The sequence below is a fragment of the Panthera leo genome, chromosome C2 (assembly GCF_018350215.1).
Source record: "Panthera leo isolate Ple1 chromosome C2, P.leo_Ple1_pat1.1, whole genome shotgun sequence".
NCBI lineage: Eukaryota > Metazoa > Chordata > Mammalia > Carnivora > Felidae > Panthera > Panthera leo.
Genome location: NC_056687.1, coordinates 129,898,883 through 129,920,867, shown reverse-complemented (window position 1 = coordinate 129,920,867; position 21,985 = coordinate 129,898,883). Strand labels below are relative to the sequence as shown.

The 21,985-nt window shown below is 35.4% G+C and overlaps 1 protein-coding gene across 2 annotated transcripts in view; it reads left to right on the top strand.

Moving 5' to 3' along the window:
- DNAJC13 (DnaJ heat shock protein family (Hsp40) member C13) overlaps positions 1–21,985 on the top strand; it is a 125,178-nt gene that overhangs the window by 46,814 nt on the left and 56,379 nt on the right. The window contains exons 10-25 of one of the 2 annotated variants that reach the window (XM_042902981.1): positions 639–805; positions 910–989; positions 1,073–1,242; positions 2,104–2,203; positions 3,985–4,092; positions 4,952–5,107; positions 5,821–5,877; positions 7,911–8,032; positions 11,007–11,082; positions 11,339–11,434; positions 12,242–12,385; positions 16,048–16,062; positions 16,643–16,725; positions 18,094–18,247; positions 21,472–21,575; positions 21,663–21,822. In XM_042902981.1, the coding sequence (XP_042758915.1) occupies positions 639–805; positions 910–989; positions 1,073–1,242; positions 2,104–2,203; positions 3,985–4,092; positions 4,952–5,107; positions 5,821–5,877; positions 7,911–8,032; positions 11,007–11,082; positions 11,339–11,434; positions 12,242–12,385; positions 16,048–16,062; positions 16,643–16,725; positions 18,094–18,247; positions 21,472–21,575; positions 21,663–21,822 (1,792 nt within the window). The remainder of the gene's footprint in view (positions 1–638; positions 806–909; positions 990–1,072; positions 1,243–2,103; positions 2,204–3,984; positions 4,093–4,951; positions 5,108–5,820; positions 5,878–7,910; positions 8,033–11,006; positions 11,083–11,338; positions 11,435–12,241; positions 12,386–16,047; positions 16,063–16,642; positions 16,726–18,093; positions 18,248–21,471; positions 21,576–21,662; positions 21,823–21,985) is intronic. The other variant, XM_042902982.1, reaches the window with a different exon arrangement.

Below are 21,985 nucleotides of genomic sequence, written 5' to 3'. Positions count from 1 at the left end.
GAAGTATGCCACAGATGGATAGTTGCACAATTGAAAAAACTTGCTAAGATTTTATTTATTTATTTATTTATTTATTTATTTATTTATTTATTTAGAGAGAAAGGGCACAAGTGAGCAAGGGGCAGAGAGAGAGAGTCCCACAGGGGCTTGTGTTTTACTCAAAGCAGGACTCCTGTTTTACCCAAAGGGGGGCTTTACTCACTTAGAATGGGGCTTGAGCTCACCTGATGCGGGTCTTGAACTCATGAACTGTGAGATCATGACCTGAGCCAAAGTCAGGTACTTAACGACTGAGCCACCCAGGTGCCCTTTACTAAGAATTCTTAAACTGTACATTTTAATTGTGTGAATTTTTGATTTGTAAGTTGTATCTTAGTGAAACTGTTTTTAAAAATCTTAGAACAAAAATGTTACATTTACAGCGCTTTAGTAACTTGTACAAGGTATGTGACCGCAAAGTGCAGAGCTAGCACTGGCACTCCAGGCTCTTTCGTAAAGCCCCATTTCTTTCGTGCTTCTTCTTCTACTTGAGTGCCCTCCCTGAACAGGTTACCTGCTGAAGGGCCTGTGCTGCGTTCTGAGTCAAAATTCCCTTTAATTATCAGTCCTAAAATCTTTTTATTTTTTACCTTGCTTAGAGATTCCTTATTAGCAAGTTTGTTGGATGGAGTAAGAGCCTCTGGTAACAGAGATGTTTGTGTAAAAATGACACCAACTCATAAAGGTCAGCGATGGGGGTTACTCAGCATGCCTGTCGATGAGGAAGTAGAGAGCCTTCATCTCAGATTTTTGGCCACACCTCCGAGTAAGTATTGATTTAAGTGTAATTGCATTTCCGTCCATCTGCTTAATAATTGAAAAGTTAAGAATGCATACCTCTAAATCTTTTTGAACCTTTTCATCTTACAGATGGCAACTTTGCAGATGCTGTATTCAGGTTCAACGCTAATATTTCATATAGTGGAGTTCTGCATGCAGTAACACAGGATGTAAGATGAATTGTATTTTAATTTGTTCATAGTCACTAACTTTTGGTATGGAAACTTTTTTGAAACATTCTTCCTTTACCTAGGGTCTCTTCTCAGAAAACAAAGAAAAACTGATCAATAATGCCATAACAGCATTATTGTCTCAAGAGGGAGATGTTGTTGCTTCAAATGCAGAACTTGAGAGTCAGTTCCAGGCTGTGAGGAGGCTTGTAGCTTCCAAAGCTGGTTTTCTGGCCTTCACTCAGCTTCCAAAGTAAGTTGCTTTGAACTTCTTATAGAGTATACGAACAAGTCAAAATAGCAAATGATCAAGTTTGTGTCTTTATATCTGTCTAAACCTGAAACTTTTTCATATGATGATATGGTAGTTTTTAATCATGAGAAATTAAAAAGGAAAGGGCAGTGGTACTAAAGGGGGTGGATATTGTTCTCATACATACCTGTAATATTACTGACTCTTATTTTAGTGAATTTGAACAGGAAGTGAAATCCATTTTAGTTTTAATTAGTTAAAACAAAAAATCTTCCCCCCGCAAAGAACAAAACTTATGGGAGTGGATGTGTTCTGGAAGTGGAATTTAAAATAAGTACTTAGGGCACCGGGGTGGTTTAGCTGGTTAAGCATCCAACTCTTGATTTAGGCTCAGGTCTTGATCTGGTGGTTTGTGAGTTTAAGCCCTGCATCGGACTATGTGCTGACAGTGCAGAGCCTACTTGAGATTCTCTCTCTCCCTCTCTCTCTGCCCCTCCCCCGCTCACACTCTCTCTCAAAATAAATAAATAAACTTAAAAAAATAAATATATACTTGCTGGGGTGCCTGGGTGGCTCAGTTGGTTGAGCATCTGACTCTTGAGCTTGGCTCAGGTCATGATTTCATGGTTAGTGGGATCAATCCCTGCATCAGGCTCTGTGCTAACATCACGGAGCCTGCTTGGGATACTCTCCCTGCCCCTTCCCCACTGTCTCTCTTTCTCTCTCAAAATAAAATATGTACTTGCTGAATGCAATAGAAACTTACAAAGACTTATTATGTCACATTTTAATGATAAAGTAATGCTCTGATACTGCTGTTATATGCTTGGGGGTTTTTTGTTGTTGTTGTTGTTCCACAAGGTTTCGGGAACGTCTAGGAGTGAAGGTAGTAAAAGCACTCAAGAGGAGCAACAATGGAGTAATCCATGCAGCTGTTGATATGCTCTGTGCCCTCATGTGTGTAAGTAGTATTTTTTAAAATCCATCTACTTAATGTCATTTTACTGGTTTTTCTTAAGTTGATTGATGGTTTAAATTTCCACAAACCTAGATTTCCTGGATTGTTCTCATAGCCATTTATTTATTCAAATAAATGTGATTTTTTTTTTTGTGGGTTTTGTGTGTGTGTGTGTGTGTGTGTGTGTGTGTGTGTGTTTGTTTTTTTGTGTTTTTTTTTTTTAGCGTATCTTATAAACTGGCACTGTGCTATCTACTAGAAATAGAATTCCTTCCTTTCTTGAAATGGCTAACAGTCTAGTAAGGTAGGCTTGTATGTATAGTCTAAAGTAGTAGAGGTTACCTGATCCCTAAAAAGCAGCACTCAGTTTTGGTTTTGTGGTGAGGAAAAGATAAAAGATTCTAGGCCAATCTTTCTGGAAGGTGTTACACTTGAACTCAATCTTAAAGGATAGACAGGTATTTTCCCTCTGTGAGCGGCTTTCCTGAGAAACGGGATAGCATATACAAAGGCATGTTTAGGATGAAGCACATAATTGAAATGGCTGGGTCATAAAGCATGTATGGAGGTATGTGGGATTAGGAGTTAAGGTTAGAGATGTATTGCAGAGACAGTTATCAAAAGCCTTTTATATCAAAGAAGCTAGATTTATATTCTTTAGTAAGGAACAACCTGAAAGGTTTTTCAGCAGCGGAGTATAACATTAGGTTTGGACCTCTGAAAGCTGATTGATGGTATGTGGAGACTGCATTAGAGGTAAGGTTAGAGGCAGACTAAATATGTAAGAAATAAGATGGAGTAGGTTGGGGCTAAAGAAGGCACATTTGAAGGCTGAGGGCAAAGGTCTAACTTGGTGACAGTTTCTTTGGGAGGAGAAGCAATGAATTGTTCAGTGTAACTTGAAGTTCCTGATTAACTTCAATGTTGTATATAGTAGTGGGACTTTTATGTTTCATATAAAGTGCTGTAGGCAAGCTCAGTGGTATAGAATAAACCTAAGTAATCACTTACATAAAGTCTTACATTTATTCTTCAAAGTGAATTTTACTATCTTTACTACTCCGGGTAACTCCATTAAAAGAGTTAGTGGGATACCTAGAAAATAAACTGTGGTAGTGTGAAACACCTTGAGCTTTCATTACATATTAGGTTTTGGCTGTGTATCTTACATGAATTATCTCATTTAAGCTTCATAGTAGTCCTGTGAGCTGAGTGCCATTAATCCTACTTGATGACTGAGGAAAGGGAAACTTGGAGTTATAGCAATTAACCTTGCCTAAGGTCAGCTGTAGTCAGTAGCAAAGTTAGGATTGGATCTTTACTCCTAACCTTCATGTTAGAATCCGTTTTCCATTCTCCTTTATTCCACCAGTCAAAGGGACAAAGAAGTATTTGCTGCTCGTTTAGTACCTGCTTTTAAATGCTGTTTAAAAATATAGGTAAATAAATGCTAAGTTTTACCATTTCAAATTTAAATTATAAAATTGGGGGAGAAGAAATGGATGTCATATGCCTTTAAGGAGGAGACCTGGACTTTTGAGAGTGTGCCTTATATAGTACTCGCTACAGATACTCGGATTCATTATCTGCAAAGCCTCATCAGACCCTGGGGGAAATCATCACGTTTGCCTGTTTGTCTTATCACGAGTTTCCTTTCTGCCTTCAACCTTAAAGGCTATGGTTTTTAATTTTTTTTAGTATTTAATGAATACTCTCTATAAATGACTTCCGTGTGATGCCAGCATATGGGTTGCTCATGAATTATCACTGTTTTTAATCAATAGCCCATGCATGATGACTATGACTTAAGGCAAGAACAGCTGAACAAAGCTTCTCTTCTCTCTTCAAAGAAGTTTCTGGAAAACTTACTAGAGAAATTTAATTCCCATGTGGTAAGTTGTAATTAAATTTGTCTTAATGAGAAATACCATACATTATTGAAAGGTATTTCAGAAGTGCAGTTTGGACAGTTTTTTTTTTTTTTAATTTTTTTTATTTTGAGAGAGAGGGAGAGAGAGTGCATGCATGGGAGTGGCAGAGAGGGAGAGAGAGAGAGAGCCCCCAAGCAGGGGGCTTGAACCCATGAACCGTGAGATCATGACCTGAGCCAAATCAAGAGTCGTACGCTTAACTGATTCAGCCACCCAGGTGACCTGGACAGTTTTTATTTAATTGGAGCTCCCAGCTTTGGTCAGTTGGTCATACACAGTTTGGTCAGCTTGGTCACTCACTAATAGTAAAATACTCTGTTTTAGGACTGTATCCATTCATCTGAAAAGAGTAAGTTGCAAAGACTTTAGATTTTTGCAGTGATATTCCAGGGTTTTTTTGTTCTTTAATAATGTCATTATGAAATAAGCTGCTCTTAAAAATTAGTGACATCCTTACTCTTCAGTCACTGGTAACAGTTTTGGAGATGGGCAGTCTGTAACATTTCGAAGGAACAAATTTTCAGGGTTTTATAAGTTTTGTCAAAGATTACTTTTTATATGAATTCTATACATGTTAACCTTTATTATACGTGTTTGAGGAGTCTTGGTTATTCTCTTGAAATTGGACCAAATTTTAATTATTTTCCTTTTGAAATATGGTAAGCAGTGGATTTATTGCATTAGTAAAACAAATACTCCTTAGTCAAACTTTAAACCTCATGTTGAGGAATACTTTTAACATATAGACTAGCAGAAGCATGTTACTACTGTTTTGCTTGAAATTCTGCCCTAAGTCATGGTAATATGTTACTTGTTTCAGGATCATGGGACTGGTGCCCTAGTTATTAGTTCACTCTTGGACTTCCTTACTTTTGCCCTCTGTGCTCCATATAGTGAGACAACAGAAGGACAGCAGTTTGATATGCTCTTAGAGATGGTAGCATCCAATGGAAGAACCCTCTTCAAACTCTTTCAGGTGAGAGAGTTTGTTATCTTCTTTATCAGCTAACAGCTACTCTAAGAGAGACCCACTTAGAGTTTGGTTTTAAAATAATGGATGTGTGCTTCTGTAATAATGTTGATAAGCGAACACAGCCTAGTATGTTATCCTATTAAGGATATTTAAATTCTACAGATTTCTTGGTGTTTCATGTAGAGCTCTATCAATGGCTTTTGACCACTGTTTTGACCCTGTTGCCCATCTTTTCCATCTCAGGAGTGAGAAATGCATTTTTTTCTATGATAGGCCCAGAGTACCCTTTTCTTTATAAATTACCAAATAATAGGATGAGTTTTAGTAGAGCTGTTCATAAAGAGCTGAAAACATTGTTATTTCATATATTACAGTATTACGTATATGTGATGTGTTTCTATATACTTATATTTTTATTTCATATTAATTTGTATAATGTCAGTGTGTATCATTACATTTGATATTTATTCAAATAAGTATAATTATTCAAATAAGTACCAGCTGTTTCCTGCTGATGCTTTGATTTTCTTTAAAGCTATGTTGTAAGGATACCTAAAATTTTTAACCAAACTGTGATCTGACTTTCAGATGTATCCTTTACTAATTTTATGACTTATACCTTGAATAAAATTGTATATCCTCCTTAAAAGCAACAGCTAGCCATGTTGGAATGAAATTCTTTCATTCTGTGATTCTTTTTTCTCCCCGTGTTAAAGCATCCTTCCATGGCAATTATCAAAGGAGCTGGATTGGTTATGAAGGCAATAATAGAGGTGAGAACAGCTTGGAAATTTGAAACTTACTTGAATGTTGATTGGCTGTTTTCATTGAAGCTGACAAAATTACCTTTCAGCCTGTTATGGGAAACATGCACTTTTTCTGGGTAAGAAAAGTAATTTTAAATCTTTATTCAGAAGTTAGTTTTAAACTACAGAAACAATCCTCAATATTAAACTAAGAGTTTGAAAGTTCTGAGGTAAGTGGGTTTAGGGCAAATAAATCTTTCTTGTTCCTATATTATTTGTGTTGTGTTTGTTTAAGAGAATTAAAAGTTAGCATTCTCCCTCTCTTGCTCTTTTTTTGAGGGGCATGGGAGATGATGGTATTGATGCTACTGAAATCTTTAGGTACTGAGGTTACATGGAAATCTGTTAATGGAGTTAGTTCATAGCAAAGTGGTGTTAAATAAGAATGGTAACAAAAATAAGTTCCTCAGGCTAAAGTGCATTTGTAAGTGAGCTCTAGAGGTTAGTTTATGTTATTGGACAGACACAAGATATTGTTTCCCCAAGATAATTTCTTTAGCTTTCTGTGTTTTTTAGTAAACAAAATCATGGCTATGAATATCAACTTGCATACTGATGTTTACAATAACATCAGTTTAAGTGGCTTTGAATTCTTTTTTGTCGTCATAGTAGTGGTTTGGATAAAATGTAAGAGTGCCCCTTTTATCAAAAACTCTCAGTGATTGTAACTCATAAATATAACATGTTGCTAAATAAAATGCACATAACTAGTATACCTCTAAGTAGATGTTAAAAAATTCTATATAGGTGTTATACATCAAAGGTTGTTTTCATTTTTAGTGGGTATATAAAGGCTGATTTTCTTCCTCTAGTTAATGGGTTGTTTCCAAAGTAAGTATCTCTCACAGAGCTGACAATAGCCAAGGACGGTTAAGACCACGAGACCAAACAAAAGTGTGTTCCTGACCCCCATCCACCAATATGTTGCCATTCATTCAGAAATACTTATTGAGGGCCATGTATAACCAAAATGTGGACTTAGGGCTTCAATATAAGCTACACATGTCCGTTTCATAGCCAGTGACTGGAGCTGGAGGTATCTATGTAAGGAACACCTTCTTTATTTACACTGAAATCCTGGCAAGTATCTTAAATTATTTTTTCTGATTGTAAAGCAATATATGATTTTTGAAGAAACATTGGAGTTTATAGAAAAAATTCAAGGAACAAATAAATCGTTTGTATTTTTATCATCCTGAGGTAACTACTCTTAGCATTTTGGTAAGTTTTCTCTCAGACTGTAGTATTCAGAATTATATGTGTACATATACAAACCATGCACTGTATATATTTGTATTGATAGTGCTGTCAGAATGATACATGTACATATATATTCACACTATGTGAATATTTGTATACATACTGCATACTCAGTTGTACTATATACTTGTACTTTTTTTCACTAACATTGTGAGCATTCATGCTTTTCAACAGATTGTCTTAAATATCACACTGCTTACTTAATTCATAGTTCTGTGATTACCTTTGATCAATAGTCCTGTCCTGTCATACTCTGTTGCCAAAATGAGCCCATATAAGCAAAGTAAAATCTAAGAATAAAAAGAACTACCCCAATTATCAATCATTCTTTAAAAAAAAAATAACTGTGTTCACCATGAAAATGTATGTATTGTTAATAATAAAAGCAAGCCTGGTTTGTAGATGCCTTTGGTAGGAATTGCTGATTTCCCTGAGTTGCATTTCCCTTTCATGGGCTGATAAATACTCAGAGAATGAACCTAACTTTAATGTTAAATTAAGCAAAGCATAATTTATTGGATAAATGTACTTGTAAACATTTAAAACCTCACACCACAGTCAAATAATATTTTTTAAATTACTTGTATCACCTGTGTTGTTTTTGGGTAAAGTTGCATTTAAAATTTTTATTACGTTGTATACTGTATAATTTTACTTAGAGATGTAAAATTAGTTTTATAAAATTAGGATAGCTTGTTCTAGATTGCTGCTTTAGGGATCATCTTACCCTTTTTCCAAAGGAAGGTGACAAAGAAATTGCTACAAAAATGCAGGAGCTTGCCCTAAGTGAAGGTGCCTTACCTCGACACTTGCATACTGCGATGTTTACAATAAGCTCAGATCAGAGGATGCTTACAAATAGGTAGGTTAAATTTAATTTGCTGTAAATTAACTTGCTGCTTAGAAAATGGATTCAGATATTACATAAAACAGACTGAATAAGTATTTGGATTACACGAATGATTCATTATCTTTTGATTCACCTAGTTCTCCTTTTCCTTCCCTTATAGAAAGATTGTGCCCAGATGATCATTGTCCCTGCCCCTGGATAACTTGGGAGGGACCCATAGTCAAGGGCCCATAGTCAAGGGAGTAGAATATGAAAAATAGTGCCTAGAAGCTTATGGAACTAGAACCACATATCCAGGCCTTTTCTCTTTGTATTTCCTTCTGGCCATGATGTCAATTTGTAAATATCTTTGGTTAGGTACTCTACTTTAAGAATAAAGAAAACGGGCGCCTGGGTGGCGCAGTCGGTTAAGCGTCCGACTTCAGCCAGGTCACGATCTCACGGTCCGTGAGTTCGAGCCCCGCGTCAGGCTCTGGGCTGATGGCTCAGAGCCTGGAGCCTGTTTCCGATTCTGTGTCTCCCTCTCTCTCTGTCCCTCCCCCATTCATGCTCTGTCTCTCTCCCAAAAAATAAAATAAACGTTGAAAAAAAAAAAAGAATAAAGAAAACAGTGGGGCTCCTGGGTGGCTCCTTCAGTTAGGCATCTGACTTCAGCTCAGGTCATGATCTCACGGTTCTCCTTTGTATTCTGTGTCTCCCTCTCTCTCTGCCCCTCCCCTGGCTCACAGTCTGTCTGTTTCTCTCTCTCTCTCTCTGTCAAAAATAAACATTAAAAAATGTTTTTTAAAGAATAAAGAAAACATTATCTAATCAGCCTAATGTAGGCCTATCCTAAATCTATTGGAGTTAAACAGTTTCCACTTTGGCAAATTCTTTTTTTATAATAATCATTTAAATATAAGGAAGCATATAAACCTATTGATTTATTCCAGGCCATGTGAATTCCATCCCTTTTAATCTTTCTTTATGATTCCTGATGTGTGACTCTTCAGATAACCTTAGCATACTATATTATGACTCATGATTCATTAGTTTAAAAAAAGATGTTTTTGATTATGTTCTTTTTGACTTTTTAAATGATAGCATAAATTTTTACTTAGGTTTACTTTATGATACCATAAATTTGCCTTTTTTGTCACCTATATTCAGTTATTGGATGCTTTGGTATGCTCCCTTGCCAGTAGTTTTCTGCTGTTAGTATTATAAGAAGCTGTCTGCATCCCTCAACTTATAAATGTTAGCCCCAAAAGTAGTCTTTTAGGGCTGAGAGGACAAAAAGATCTAAAAGAAAGATTATTTCCTTGGCATATTGCCTTTTTAGCGATGCTAGATACCATCTTTCATTAAAATAGACACTATTTGATGTCTTATTCTATTAAACCCCTGTGTTAGATGTTTGCTTCTTGTGTTCCTCTTATTAATCAATTACATTCCCTACTGTGATCAGTTACATTAATGAAAAGCTATCAATTTATAATATAGATACCACTTGTTATTTGCATTGCTTTATTTTTTATTATATCTTTGCTATTATAAAATGTTATCCTGTTTATCCCTGATTAAAGCCTTGTTTAAGGAATCACTGATAATGATACCTACCTGATGCAAGTGAAGGAAAAAATAAGTGTAATTACTTCATTAGTAATTTCCAAATAGGCGCAGAAATGAACAGGTTTGTTTTTTTTTTTTTTTAAGTTTATTTCTTTTTGAGAGAGCATGAACAGGGAAGGGGCGAGAGAAAGGGGGAGAGAGAGAGAGAGAGAGAGAGAGAGAGAGAGAATCCCAAGCAGGCTCCACACTGTCAGCACAGAGCCTGACATGACTCGATCCCATGATCACAAGATCATGCGTAAGCTGAGCTGAAACAAAATGTCAGACACTTAACTGAGCCCACAGGTGCCCCAGAAATGAACATTTTAGTGGTGTTCATTTCTTTTGGTAACGTAACAAAGTGCAGTTTGGGTTTTTAAGCTTTTTTCTTCTGGGAATGTAACCTATTATAAATACATATGTCTGTAGGTTTGGTTATTTCACTCACAGGTTTCATGCCTATTCTTGAAGCACATGGCAATTTGAATCCCTGCGGAAGCACAGAGGGTCAACCATGAAATATATTTTCTGCTTATGAGGAGCTTTTTAGCCTCATTAGGAGACAGATGTTATCATGAGGGTTAAGATTAATAAATGATTAAGTCATAAGTCAACATGGATCTTAGATTTCCACTTTGAACCAAAATATGTTTTTACCTCGAAGGTGGCATGATTAAGGGTGCCTGGGTGGCTCAGTCAGTTAAGTGTCTGACTTTGGCTCAGGTCATTAGCTCACAGCTCCTGAGTTTGAGCCCCACGTCGGGCTCTGTGCTGACGACAGCTCAGAGCCTGGAGCCTGCTTGGATTCTGTGTCTGTCCCTCTCTGCCCCTCCCCCACTTGTGCTCTGTGTCTCTCTCAAAAATAAACGTAAAAAAATTAAAGTGGCAAGAGTAGAATAATTTGCTCTGCTTTGAGTCTTTGTCTAGGCTCCAAAACTGAAAATATTTTCTATCCCTGACCTTGCTAAAAAGGTTATATTAGAACATAGTTACTGACTTTTGCTCATGTTGAGATTTCCAAGGAATGCCAGAATGCTACATGATCACTGTTTTGGGACTTACTATGCAAACTAATTGTATCATCCAGTCTAATTGCTTTATTTATTGTCCCTGTCTTTAAATGAGGTAAGAACCTACTTCATGTTCAGGTCCATTGAAAATCAGGGAGTTGATCAGGGAAGCATTTTGATTGGAGAAAATTCTAAAACGTTAGCAACATTTTGAATTACTGTCTGATTCACCTCTCCACATTGAAGTACTAACTTTAAATATTAACATCAGAATGATTTTTTTTTCCTGTAGCCATATTGCTTATATGATATTTTGTTCTTAAAAATTCCTTTCTATTCTAGCTGAGATAAAGCAGCAAACCTTTCTCAACGTCTGCTTTTTTCAGACAGCTAAGTAGACATTTAGTGGGACTCTGGACAGCTGATAACGTAACTGCGACAAACCTGTTGAAACGCATTTTGGTAAGTCTGTTGAATGACCAAGAAGATTTATGCATTCTTGTCCAATAAAATTTAATTGAGTAAGTTTATTTATACTGTTAAAGAATTTTTTTAGTTTGTTTTTTATTTAAAAGATGTTTATTGTAGAAGTTGTCACATAATAAATGCTAACCTCAATAGCTTAAATCATAGTATTTATTTGAGTTTGGAAGCTAAATTTTCTTTTGTGTGGTTGTTTTGCAAATGGATTTTATGTTTTGTTTTTGTTTACTTTTAGCCGCCAGGCTTGCTGGCATACTTGGACAGCTCAGATCCAGTTCCTGAGAAGGATGCTGATCGCATGCATGTTAGAGATAATGTGAAAATAGCAATGGTAAATATGATTGTCCTAAGTGTCTTTTCAGGTTGAAAAGAACACTCTTCTCTGAAACACAATAAAATTTTTAGAGATAAACTAAGAATTCACGGAATTGAATAATAGTACTCTTTTTGTATCATTAACCATTTTATTAAGGTAAAATTTACATCCCATAATATTCTCTTGTTATAAGTATACAATTCAGTAATTTTTTTTTATATTTATAGAGTTGTAAAACTGTCACCGCAGTCTAATATTATGAATAGTAGTAATCTTGTATGTTTTGTTTCCCTTCACTCAGCTTATTGCCACATTCAGGAATGGATTTTTTTTTAAAGTTTCAAATGTATAATGTGATATTTTGCACGTAATATGTGATTGATAAATGTTGTTGGTGAAAGGGGCCAACAGTGAAAAAATTAACTTAGGTAGGACTTTTTTCTTACAAAAGCTATCTTTATTATTAAGGTTGGGCTATCTCTGAGAAAATTTACTTAAACATCTTGCAAGATACACTGTTGTAATAATGTCTTGTATGTGTTCTTTTCCTTTCCTCATCCCATTTTTCTATTTGCACCCATCTCCCATTCACATCCCACCACCCCTCACATAGGAATCATCTTGAAACTTAAGCAGAAAAGTTAAGATTTCTTGGACAAAAGTGTAATTTATTGTAGAAATTTTCACTTTGTTTCTTCACTGAGCCCCCAACATCCAGTATGTATTTTATCATGTAAAACAAATAGTGTGACTCAGCTTTACTTAGATTTTAAAAATAAATTTACAAACAGGACTGTAATGGATTTTAACATTGTTTTACAGGATCAGTATGGAAAATTTAATAAAGTTCCAGAATGGCAAAGACTAGCTGGGAAAGCTGCTAAGGAAGTTGAAAAATTTGCCAAAGAAAAAGTAGATCTTGTGTTGATGCACTGGAGGGATAGAATGGGCATTGCACAAAAAGAGGTAAAAATAAAATCTGCGTCCAAACTTCTAGCACTTCTGTATGTCCCAGGCTTACATTCGTTGTTCCTGTTCACAGAGATGGTAGTCCAGTATTTCTGATTGCACATACGAAGAAATGTCACCTAATTGATTCATATTTTTATATAAGTTTTTCTTAATTCATAGTTTTAAGAATCTGTGATTAGGTTTTTACCTAGGTATTTTATATTAAATTGAATGTAAAATTTCACTCTTAAGTTTTCTTCCATGTTTTCAGTTCCTATACTTCTTTATCCATATGTTATCTCTTTTTCTTCCTTCTCTGAATTTTACTTTTATTTTAACTTTATTTTTTGAGGGAAAGCACGTGCATGCAATTGTGTCAGGGACAGAGAGAGAGAGTCCCAGGAGGGGCAGAGAAAGAAGGAGAGAAGTAGGGCTCATTTGTACCCAAAGTGGGGCTTGAGCTCACAAACTGAGATCATGACCTGAGCCAAAGTCAGATGCTTAACAACTGAGTGACCCAGGCACCCCTCTGAATTTTATTTTATAGCTATAAAAGTAAAGGTGCTCTTCTTGTTTAGCATTTTTATTCAGAGCTAGCCAGACCAGTGTTTTGGTAATAAGTTTCACGAATATATATATATGATATATATATTATATATATATATTCACATATAAATATATATATTTACTTATTAAAAAACATTTTTTTAATGTTTATTTATTTTTGAGAGAGACTGATTTGAGAGAGACTGAGAGAGAGGGAGACACAGAATCCGAAGCAGGCTCCAGGCTGCAAACTGACAGCACAGAGCCTGATGCAGAGCTCAAACCCACAAGCTGTGAGATCATGACCTGAGCCAAAGTCAGTTGCTCAACCGACTGAGCCACACAGGCACCCCATAAGTTTCATATTTTTAAATTAAACTTACTGTATGTACTTAAATTTCAGTATTAGCTCCTCAAATCAGGTCAGGTCTGATTCCTCAGCATGTAGTATATATAATCAGTAGAACCTAATTTCAGTAATACACTCTTCTCTCTAGGATGTAATGTGCAGTGGTTAAGTCAACTATAAAAGTTGACTTGGTCTCACAGTTTTTGTTAACCACACTGAGATTCTTTGCTTTTAAGCATCTTTTCGCTTATGGTAGCTATTTCTTTATACAGAGAAAGTAATATAAATATCTTGTTAAACAGGTTTCTTATGAATTTCCAGAACTTCCAAACATAAGGCATCAGGTGTAGCAGAACATAACAGTCTTGTGTGTCTATGTGAAAATGAGACCAAAATTCAGTTCTTTAGAGCTTGAGCATAAATGCGTTCGTGCTGATTTGTGTGAGTGGCATATGCAATATAAAGAATCACTAGATAGGCTTTCTGAATGGCTACGATAGTGAAAATACTGAAGGTTGAACTGTTTAACCTACATCTGAGCCTAGTTTTATTTTGTTTTAAGTTTATTCATTTATTTTGGGCATGGGGGGAGAGACTGTGGAAAGGAGCGAGAGAGAGAGAGAGAGAGAGAGAGAGAGAGAATATGAATATCCTAAGCAGGCTCCACACTGTCAGTGCAGAGCCCCCTGTGGGGCTCAAACTCACAAACTGTGAGTGAAATCATGTGAAATCATGACCTGAGCTAAAATCAAGAATCAAATACTTAACTGACTGAGCCACCCAAGCACCCCTAGTTTTATCATTTATTAACCCCAAACATAAGTTACAGGTTTTCAGAACATTACTTTCCTCTTTCATAAAATCAGAATAAGAGTATCTCCCTTCTCTGTTCTGTAGTGTTGCTTTGCTTTTTTATTATAACAAAGTAACAATAGAAACACTGTACACATATCTGGTCATGATAATATTGCTGTTACATTTGGAAAGTCAAAAATATATAAATAGGGATATAAATGATTTTCAGTTAATAAAAAATCAGGAGCTGACTTCACGTAGTTAAGCCCATTTCTAAAATAATAGTTATTCAAGCTGTTGGATATAATTATCTAACTGAAAATAAGTTATTGGAATCAGCTTTCATACGTAACATTTATCCAGCATAAGTTTTAGCACAAAGTTACTTTATTTTAGTTCTAAATGTGGATAGCATTTGTTATTTAAAAAAAATTTTTTTAACATTTATTTATTATTGAGAGACAGAGCATGAGAATGAGCATGGGAGGGTCAGAGAGAGGAGGAGACACAGAATCTGAAGCAGGCTCCAGACTCAGAGCTGTATGCACAGAGCCCACGCAGGGCTCGAACTCACGAGATCATGACCTGAGCTGAGGTCAGATGCTTAACCGACTGAGCCACCCAGGTGCCCTGAAGCATTTGTTATTTAAAGAGAACAATTCAGAGGGAAAAGAATATATTTTTTAACATAAATAATGTTTTATTGGTCTATTGGTTTCATTTACGAGTGTTATCTGAAATGTTGAGCAAAAAATGATGCCCAGTATATATGCTGGTCAAGAAACTGTTTTGGGTAGCAAATGGATTATTTTTGCCATGGTACTATTTTTAAGATTAATTTCTTTAGAAAACAGTGAATAATCTTTGTGACTATTTTCTTTGTAGAAATATTAACACCCATATATGGAATGATCATGTGCTTTAGCTAGTCTGAAAACTAACCATTGTCAAGATTAACTGGCTAGCCTTGAAATGAACTGCATTTCTTATATAATCAGAACGTTTAGTAAGTCAATTTCATTTGTAGCTAATGTTCTGTGTCCAATTAATAATCTTTGGCTAATGTATAAAATTACTTTTATTTATTTATTTATTTATTTATTTATTTATTTATTTATTTATTTATTTATTTTTTAGTTGAGGAATTTGTTTAGCTAGTTAAGGGTTTTAGCCTAAGTTTCTGAGTCCATGAGCTCTGTTTATGGAGAGCTGGTTGTATTTTTTATGTATAGCATTTACGTTTTCACTACTCTGGACCCCCAGCTTTTTGTCCTGAGAGCAGGGGAAATTGAAGAAAGTGCTCCTTAATTACAAGTTTTAGAGAAAGGTTTATCAATAAACTAAATTTTTGAATTATTTATTGCTTTATTCAAGTCACTTTACATGAGTTTTCATGAGAGTGCACAGAATTACAACTTTGTAGGAGACATTTCCTTATGTAACCAATAGATTTTATTTTTCAAACAGCATTTACTTTTTAAAATTCATTACTCATTTAGCCTTTATTCTTTTTATGTCATCTGGTCTGTTTTCTTGCTTTATTTTAGGTAATTTGCCACTTCTTTAATGAAGTTACACTTTCATGTTTTAATTTATAATACTTTCTACTTTTTGGTTCTGTCACATTAAGGACTAGAATTTTAACATCTGCCGTATCTACAGGTTTTACTTGGAGCAGAGATACCTAACTGCCAGCCCATATATAGACTTCAAGAAATCCTTGAAATCTTACCCTCCAGTTATAAACCTTATGTATGTCTTTCTCTGGAATAGGAGGCCATTGCTTTCTTTGAATTCTCAAATGGGTTTATGACTGCCTAAAATCTGAGTCACAGACTTAGAGAAGCAGGTGTCTTAAGGTGAAGGTAATTTTTATTGGTGACAACCTCATGGAATTTGTGTGATAGATACAGCTTAACTCACGCTCACTCTGTTATTTTTATTTTCTTTAAAACTTTTATTTTTTCCTTTTTACAATTAAATTCAGGACAGAAACAATATGGTGAGTTTAAGTCCCTGCTACATGTGTGAAATGCATTAAACTGCCTGGCATGTGGAGTTGTCTTTGAGATTCTTTGTCTAATAAATTAAATTCAAGTCTCACCTCACGTGTCTGAATGTAGATTCTTATTTCTTGTCTGTTAGCTATTTCAATTTATACTTGTGCATTATGGCTTTGGTGGCAGTTTAATAACCTATAATCTTTTGCATTTATTATTTTCCCATGACTTGTGTATTAACTGCATGTAAATGTTTAAAACAAGTCACTGTTTTTGACTCATAAATTTTATCAGTCATCACTGTACACTGTAACAATTTGGTGTTGGAACAACTTTAGGCTACAATGGAAAATATTTCAACAACACTGTGGAAATACCTGCTAGCACAGTAGTATTTTGTGAAATAATCTAATATTTTATATTCATATTTTATAGATTTTGCTTCATTAACTTGTTTCTACCAAAATTTGATGTAGGAAATGTCTCTCATCACTTAAAAAGTGACGATTTTCTGACTGAGCCTATTTGGTAGTCCCAGATTGAGCACTATGAAGTTTTTTGTTTTTGTTTTTGTTTTTCCAGAATATAAATCAAAAGCCAGTTGTTCTTCGGAAGAGAAGACAAAGAATAAAAATAGAAGCAAATTGGGATCTCTTCTATTACAGGTAAACTTAAAGCCTCTCTTCCAACAGATAGAATTTGGCATTGCCATTAGAGGAATCATCATAGGTTTTTCTTGCATGAAACTAGTACTTATGCGATGAGTACTTTTACAGCATGAAGTTAAAAAACTGTAACTGTTAAGATCGGTATGATTAGTGATGCTTCCATAAAATTAATGTCTTTTATAGAGTGTTGGTTGTCTGAGGAGCTAAAGTCACTTTTAAAATTTTATTAAGGCTTTGAGATAATCAGTTTAAGCATTACAACCTTTAAGCCTTGTAAGAAATGGGGTCTTAAAAGAGGTAGATGGATGAAAACATAAGGAGACTTGAGGTAAATGGGTATCCAGCTTAGCTGGCCTTTTTATACTTGTCCAGCCTTTCTGATCTATTGACCCCTTCTCTCCATCTACTGCTCCTGCCTCCTGTTCCTCCACCCCAAACACACACAGATATATACACACTGAAAGACTTAGAAACATTTTGGGGATTTGCTAAACTTTTGGGGATAACTTACTGTACTTACTCTGGAAGCTGACACTGATTATACCTTGGCTAATAAAGGAAAATACTGCTTTGCTTTGGAAACTTCCCCAATATACTTTTATATATAATATACTTCCCAAAATATACTTTTAAAGCATATAGTATAGTATATAGTATGGCCTTAAGAGTATTGGTTTCTTCCTCAGGAATTCTTTTATGTTGTCTTCCCTAGAACTGTCTTGGAATTCTGACATTAGACTTTCTAGAAGGGTTGCAGAATGAAAGTGAAAAGGATATGATGCCCCTCTACTTCCAGTTCAGACCTGGGTCCAAGTTTATCACAAGTTAAATTATTCCAGGAACAAAAGGAAGATATTTTGTAAATACCAATCTGAGTTTGGCAGTTTAGACATATTCTTCCTTAGGTAGTTTGTAACGTTCTCATCTAGAATGTTGCTCATCCTACACACTTCACACTCCATAGTTCAGAAATTATTATCTCCAATGTGAAATTTGATTTTTGATTATAATTATTTTCTGACTGGAATTTATACCAGTAATAAATACTGAAATTGAAATAACAGTTCCTTGGTTTGAAATCTACACAGATTTGTTTTACAGTTTAGGTTCATTTTTTTCCGCTAGCATTTTATTATGAAAGCTTGAAAATACACAAAAAAGGTCAAAGAATTTTGCAGTGTGTATCTGATACCTGTCACCAAGACTCTATATTGTACTGTACTTTACAGAGATTTTATTTTCTTTATTATACTTCTTGGAGTTTATTAATTCCACTGTTTTTTTTTACTATAAAATGTAATAAGGGGTATTTATAGATTTTTAAAAAGTTTATCGTTTACTACTATTTTCTGATTATATACATAGGTTTGGTCAGGATCATGCCAAGTCAAACCTAATTTGGAATTTCAAAACACGAGAAGAACTGAGAGATAGTCTTGAATCTGAAATGAGAGCATTTAATATTGATAGAGAGCTTGGTAGTGCTAATGTGATCTCTTGGAACCACCATGAATTTGAGGTAAAGTTTAGCTTTGTAATATTAATTTTTTTTTAAAGCACATGTTATTTTTGGAGGTTTTTTTTTTTTTTTAAGATTTGTGGTTATATAACATTTTTACCTTTCCTTCTTAATTTTGTGGGGAAAATATGTTAAAGAAATGTTAAAATGTTAAAAGAAAATTTTAACATTTGCCTGAGACAAAAACTTAAAATTACTTATGTTAAGTAACTCAGCTTTGTGCCTGAAAACCATGTAGAGGGTTAATGAATTGGATCCTGTACTTTCCAGATCTGTTCTTTGCTTGTTTTTTTTCTCCTTAGATTTTTTTTTTCTCCATTAAAACATAGCCTGTTCTCCCTTTTTCCTTCTATTTGTACCTTGTTTAATTTTTTTGTGGTAGTTTTGTGAATGTGGCCATATTTTGCTTTTCTATTAAAATATTGATGTGAAGAACAACAAAACAAGATCAAGAAACATGTTGGTAAAAAAAAAAAAAATGGTGGTGGTAGATAATCTTATTTGTGTGTATAATGTAAACTCTCATAACAGCTGTAAATATGAACCTACTCATGACCCCACAGGCTTTGATCTTGAATTCAACTGCATTTCCAAAATAAAACAATTTGTGCTCATTCTCTCCTCCTTGAAAAACTTCCTTTACTTGGTTTTGGGACCCTGTGTTCTCCTGGATTTTCTCCTCCTTCACGGTGCATTCCTCCTTCTTTGTTCATTTGTCTTATTTCCCCAACTGCTAAATTGTCCCAGAGGACCAGTGCTTGGACCCCTTACTTATATTCATTGTCTCAGTGATCTTCACCATTCTCATGGCTTCCAGTATTTTTTATTTGCTGGTGGCTTCCATATTTTTAGCTCAGGTTTTCTTTTTCTTGACCTCATACTTTTATCTTTAGAAACAATTTTTTAATATTTATTCTTGAGAGAGAGAGAGAGGGAGAGAGAGACCACAAGCCAGGGAGGAGCAGAGAGAGCGAGGGACACAGAATCAGAAGCAGGCTCCAGGCTCTGAACTGTCACACAGAGCCAGACGCGGAGCTCGAACCCACAAGCCGTGAGATCATGACCTGAGTCTAAGTTGGATGCTTTACTGACTGAGCCACCCAGATGCCCCAACCTCATACTTTTATCTTCTAATTGGATATCTAGTAAGCTTCTAGAGTATAGCTCTTAAACTGTGCTCTTATTCTTTCCCTAAACCTACTTTTCTTGTAGTCTTTTTGATCTTAGATAATGGCTCCTCCTTATTTTCTAGTCAAAACCCTTGAAGTCATCTTTTCTCTTACACCCCAAACCTAATTTATCAGCAAATCCTATTCAGTGCACCCTCCAAATTGATCCAGAACCCAACCATTTTCTCTCTATGGGATTATATCAGTATATCTGCTTCCACTCTTGCCTCCCTGTAATGTTATCAACATAGCAGCATTATGATCTTGTTAAAATGTAAGTAGATCATGTCTCTCCTGTGCTCACCAGAGCCCTCTGGTGCTTCTGTCACTGTCACTTCCCATCTTACTTTGTCAAAGCCTGGGTCCTTGAAATGACTTACAGGATCTGTGCACCCCCTGACCCGCAGCATTGTTTCTTTGTTCTCATGTTCTACTACTGAGCCTTTCACTTTTGCTCCAGCAACACTGACTTCCCTGGAAACACCAAATTCACGTTCTTGATTCAAGGTCTTTCTGCTTGGTATTCCTGCTTAACTAAAATATTATTTTTCCTGGATAGCCTCACAACTTGTTTTCTCCTTCAGGTCTTTTCCTGCATATCATCATCTGAATAGACCCTTCCTGGCGAGTCTGCGAGTCTGTTTAAACATGCAGCCCTCTTTGTACATGGATATCCCTCCCCCCCGCATAAGCACACACACTGTCCTTTTTCCCTGCCTTATTTCACCATAGCACTGTCACCCAACTGTTAATTATACTTTACTTTTTAAAATATTTATTTATTTTGAGAGCATATATACATGTGCACGATGAGAGGGGCACAGAGAGAAGAGAGTGAATTCCAGGCAGGCTCTGGCAGTGTTAGCAAGCCTGACAGGGGGCTTGATCTCACAAACCATGAGATCATGACCTGAGCCGAAACCAAGAGTCAGACACTTAACCGACTGAGCTACCCAGGTGCCCCCATATTTTACTTTTTTATCTGCTGCTCCTATAAGGACAGTAATTTTTATGTTTGTTTATTGCTGTATCCCTGATGACTAGAACAGTGCATGGCACACACAGTATTATATGCTTAATAGATAGAAGTTGAATGAATTGAATGCTCAGAATTTATAGAAAGTGAAATGTGTGTGTGTGCATGCATGATTTTATATAATTTATATTGTTAGAAATCAGTTATTTTAGGCTTTGGAAAAAGAATTTAATAATAATCTGGTCAAGGAATTCCTTTTTGTAATAGTCTGAGTACAAGGGTTATGGTGCTGCCTTAGCCCCTGATCATGGGCTCCTCCTTCATGTATCACCTCTTTTGTAATCTGGGGTAATTTGACATACAGAGAATGAGTAAATAAAAATATACAATAGGGTCGTCTGGGTGGCTCAGTCACTTGATTGTCTGGCTCTTGATTTCAGCTCAGGTTATGATTCCAAGGTCCTAGGATCAAGCCCCACTTTGGGCTCTGCACTGAGCATGGACCCTGCTTGGGATTCTCTCTCTCCCTCTCCTCTGTTCATATTCTCTCTCTCTCTCTCTCTCTCTCTCTCTCTCTCTCTCTCTCTCTCTCAAAACAAAACAAAACAAAACAAAACAAAAATTACGCCATAAAATGTAGTTGATATGTTGGGAGATGAGGGAAACCTGAGGTTCCTTGTGTGAATTGCACAAGCCGTGTATGATGCCGGATCATTTACTCTGTAGTTGGTCATGGCAAACTGAGAAGGGAATGAAGCAGATAATCTGTTAACAGTGTTTTGAGTTTTCCTTCCCTTAAACCTCATTAATACCATATAGTCCTGTGGAAGTTTTTATCAGCAAGTTTCATATTCATAAAATTGGTATGTAATTTCTGCTCTTTAACACTTACCTAAAATAGTAGGTCATATTAATCATAATTACCAGATATTTTAAGAAATGATGACTTTTTTTTCTGTTAAAGGTGATCTTAACAAGAAAAGAAAAAAGCTCTGAACAGAATTTGAGAAGTGATTCTGTGGAAACTGTCAAAAACTTCCTGTAAACTAAAATAATCTAATTTGCATTTATTAATAAAGGTTAAATATGAGTGCCTCGCAGAGGAAATCAAAATAGGAGACTATTACCTGAGGTTACTATTGGAGGAAGATGAGAATGAAGAAAGTGGATCAATTAAGAGATCGTAAGCTACTCTTCATATCTTGTTGTACTTGTTTTCACTAGTAGTTTCATGGCTAATTCTATTGTGAACTTTTTTTTTTTAATCTAGGTATGAGTTTTTCAATGAGCTCTATCATCGTTTCCTTCTCACCCCAAAAGTAAACATGAAGTGTTTATGTTTACAAGCCCTTGCTATTGTTTATGGCAGATGTCATGAAGAAATAGGACCCTTTACAGATACGAGATATATCATTGGAATGTTAGAGAGGGTAAGGATATCATTTAAGGAAATTGCTATGTGGTAGTGCATTTGGGGTACTTGTTACATTTTTAAAACTAAATGTAAATTCTGTTTGATTACATTGTTACCATAACTTTCTGCATGAGTTTTTGTGTAATTTACTTAATACTCAATTAAATATAAGTTAGATG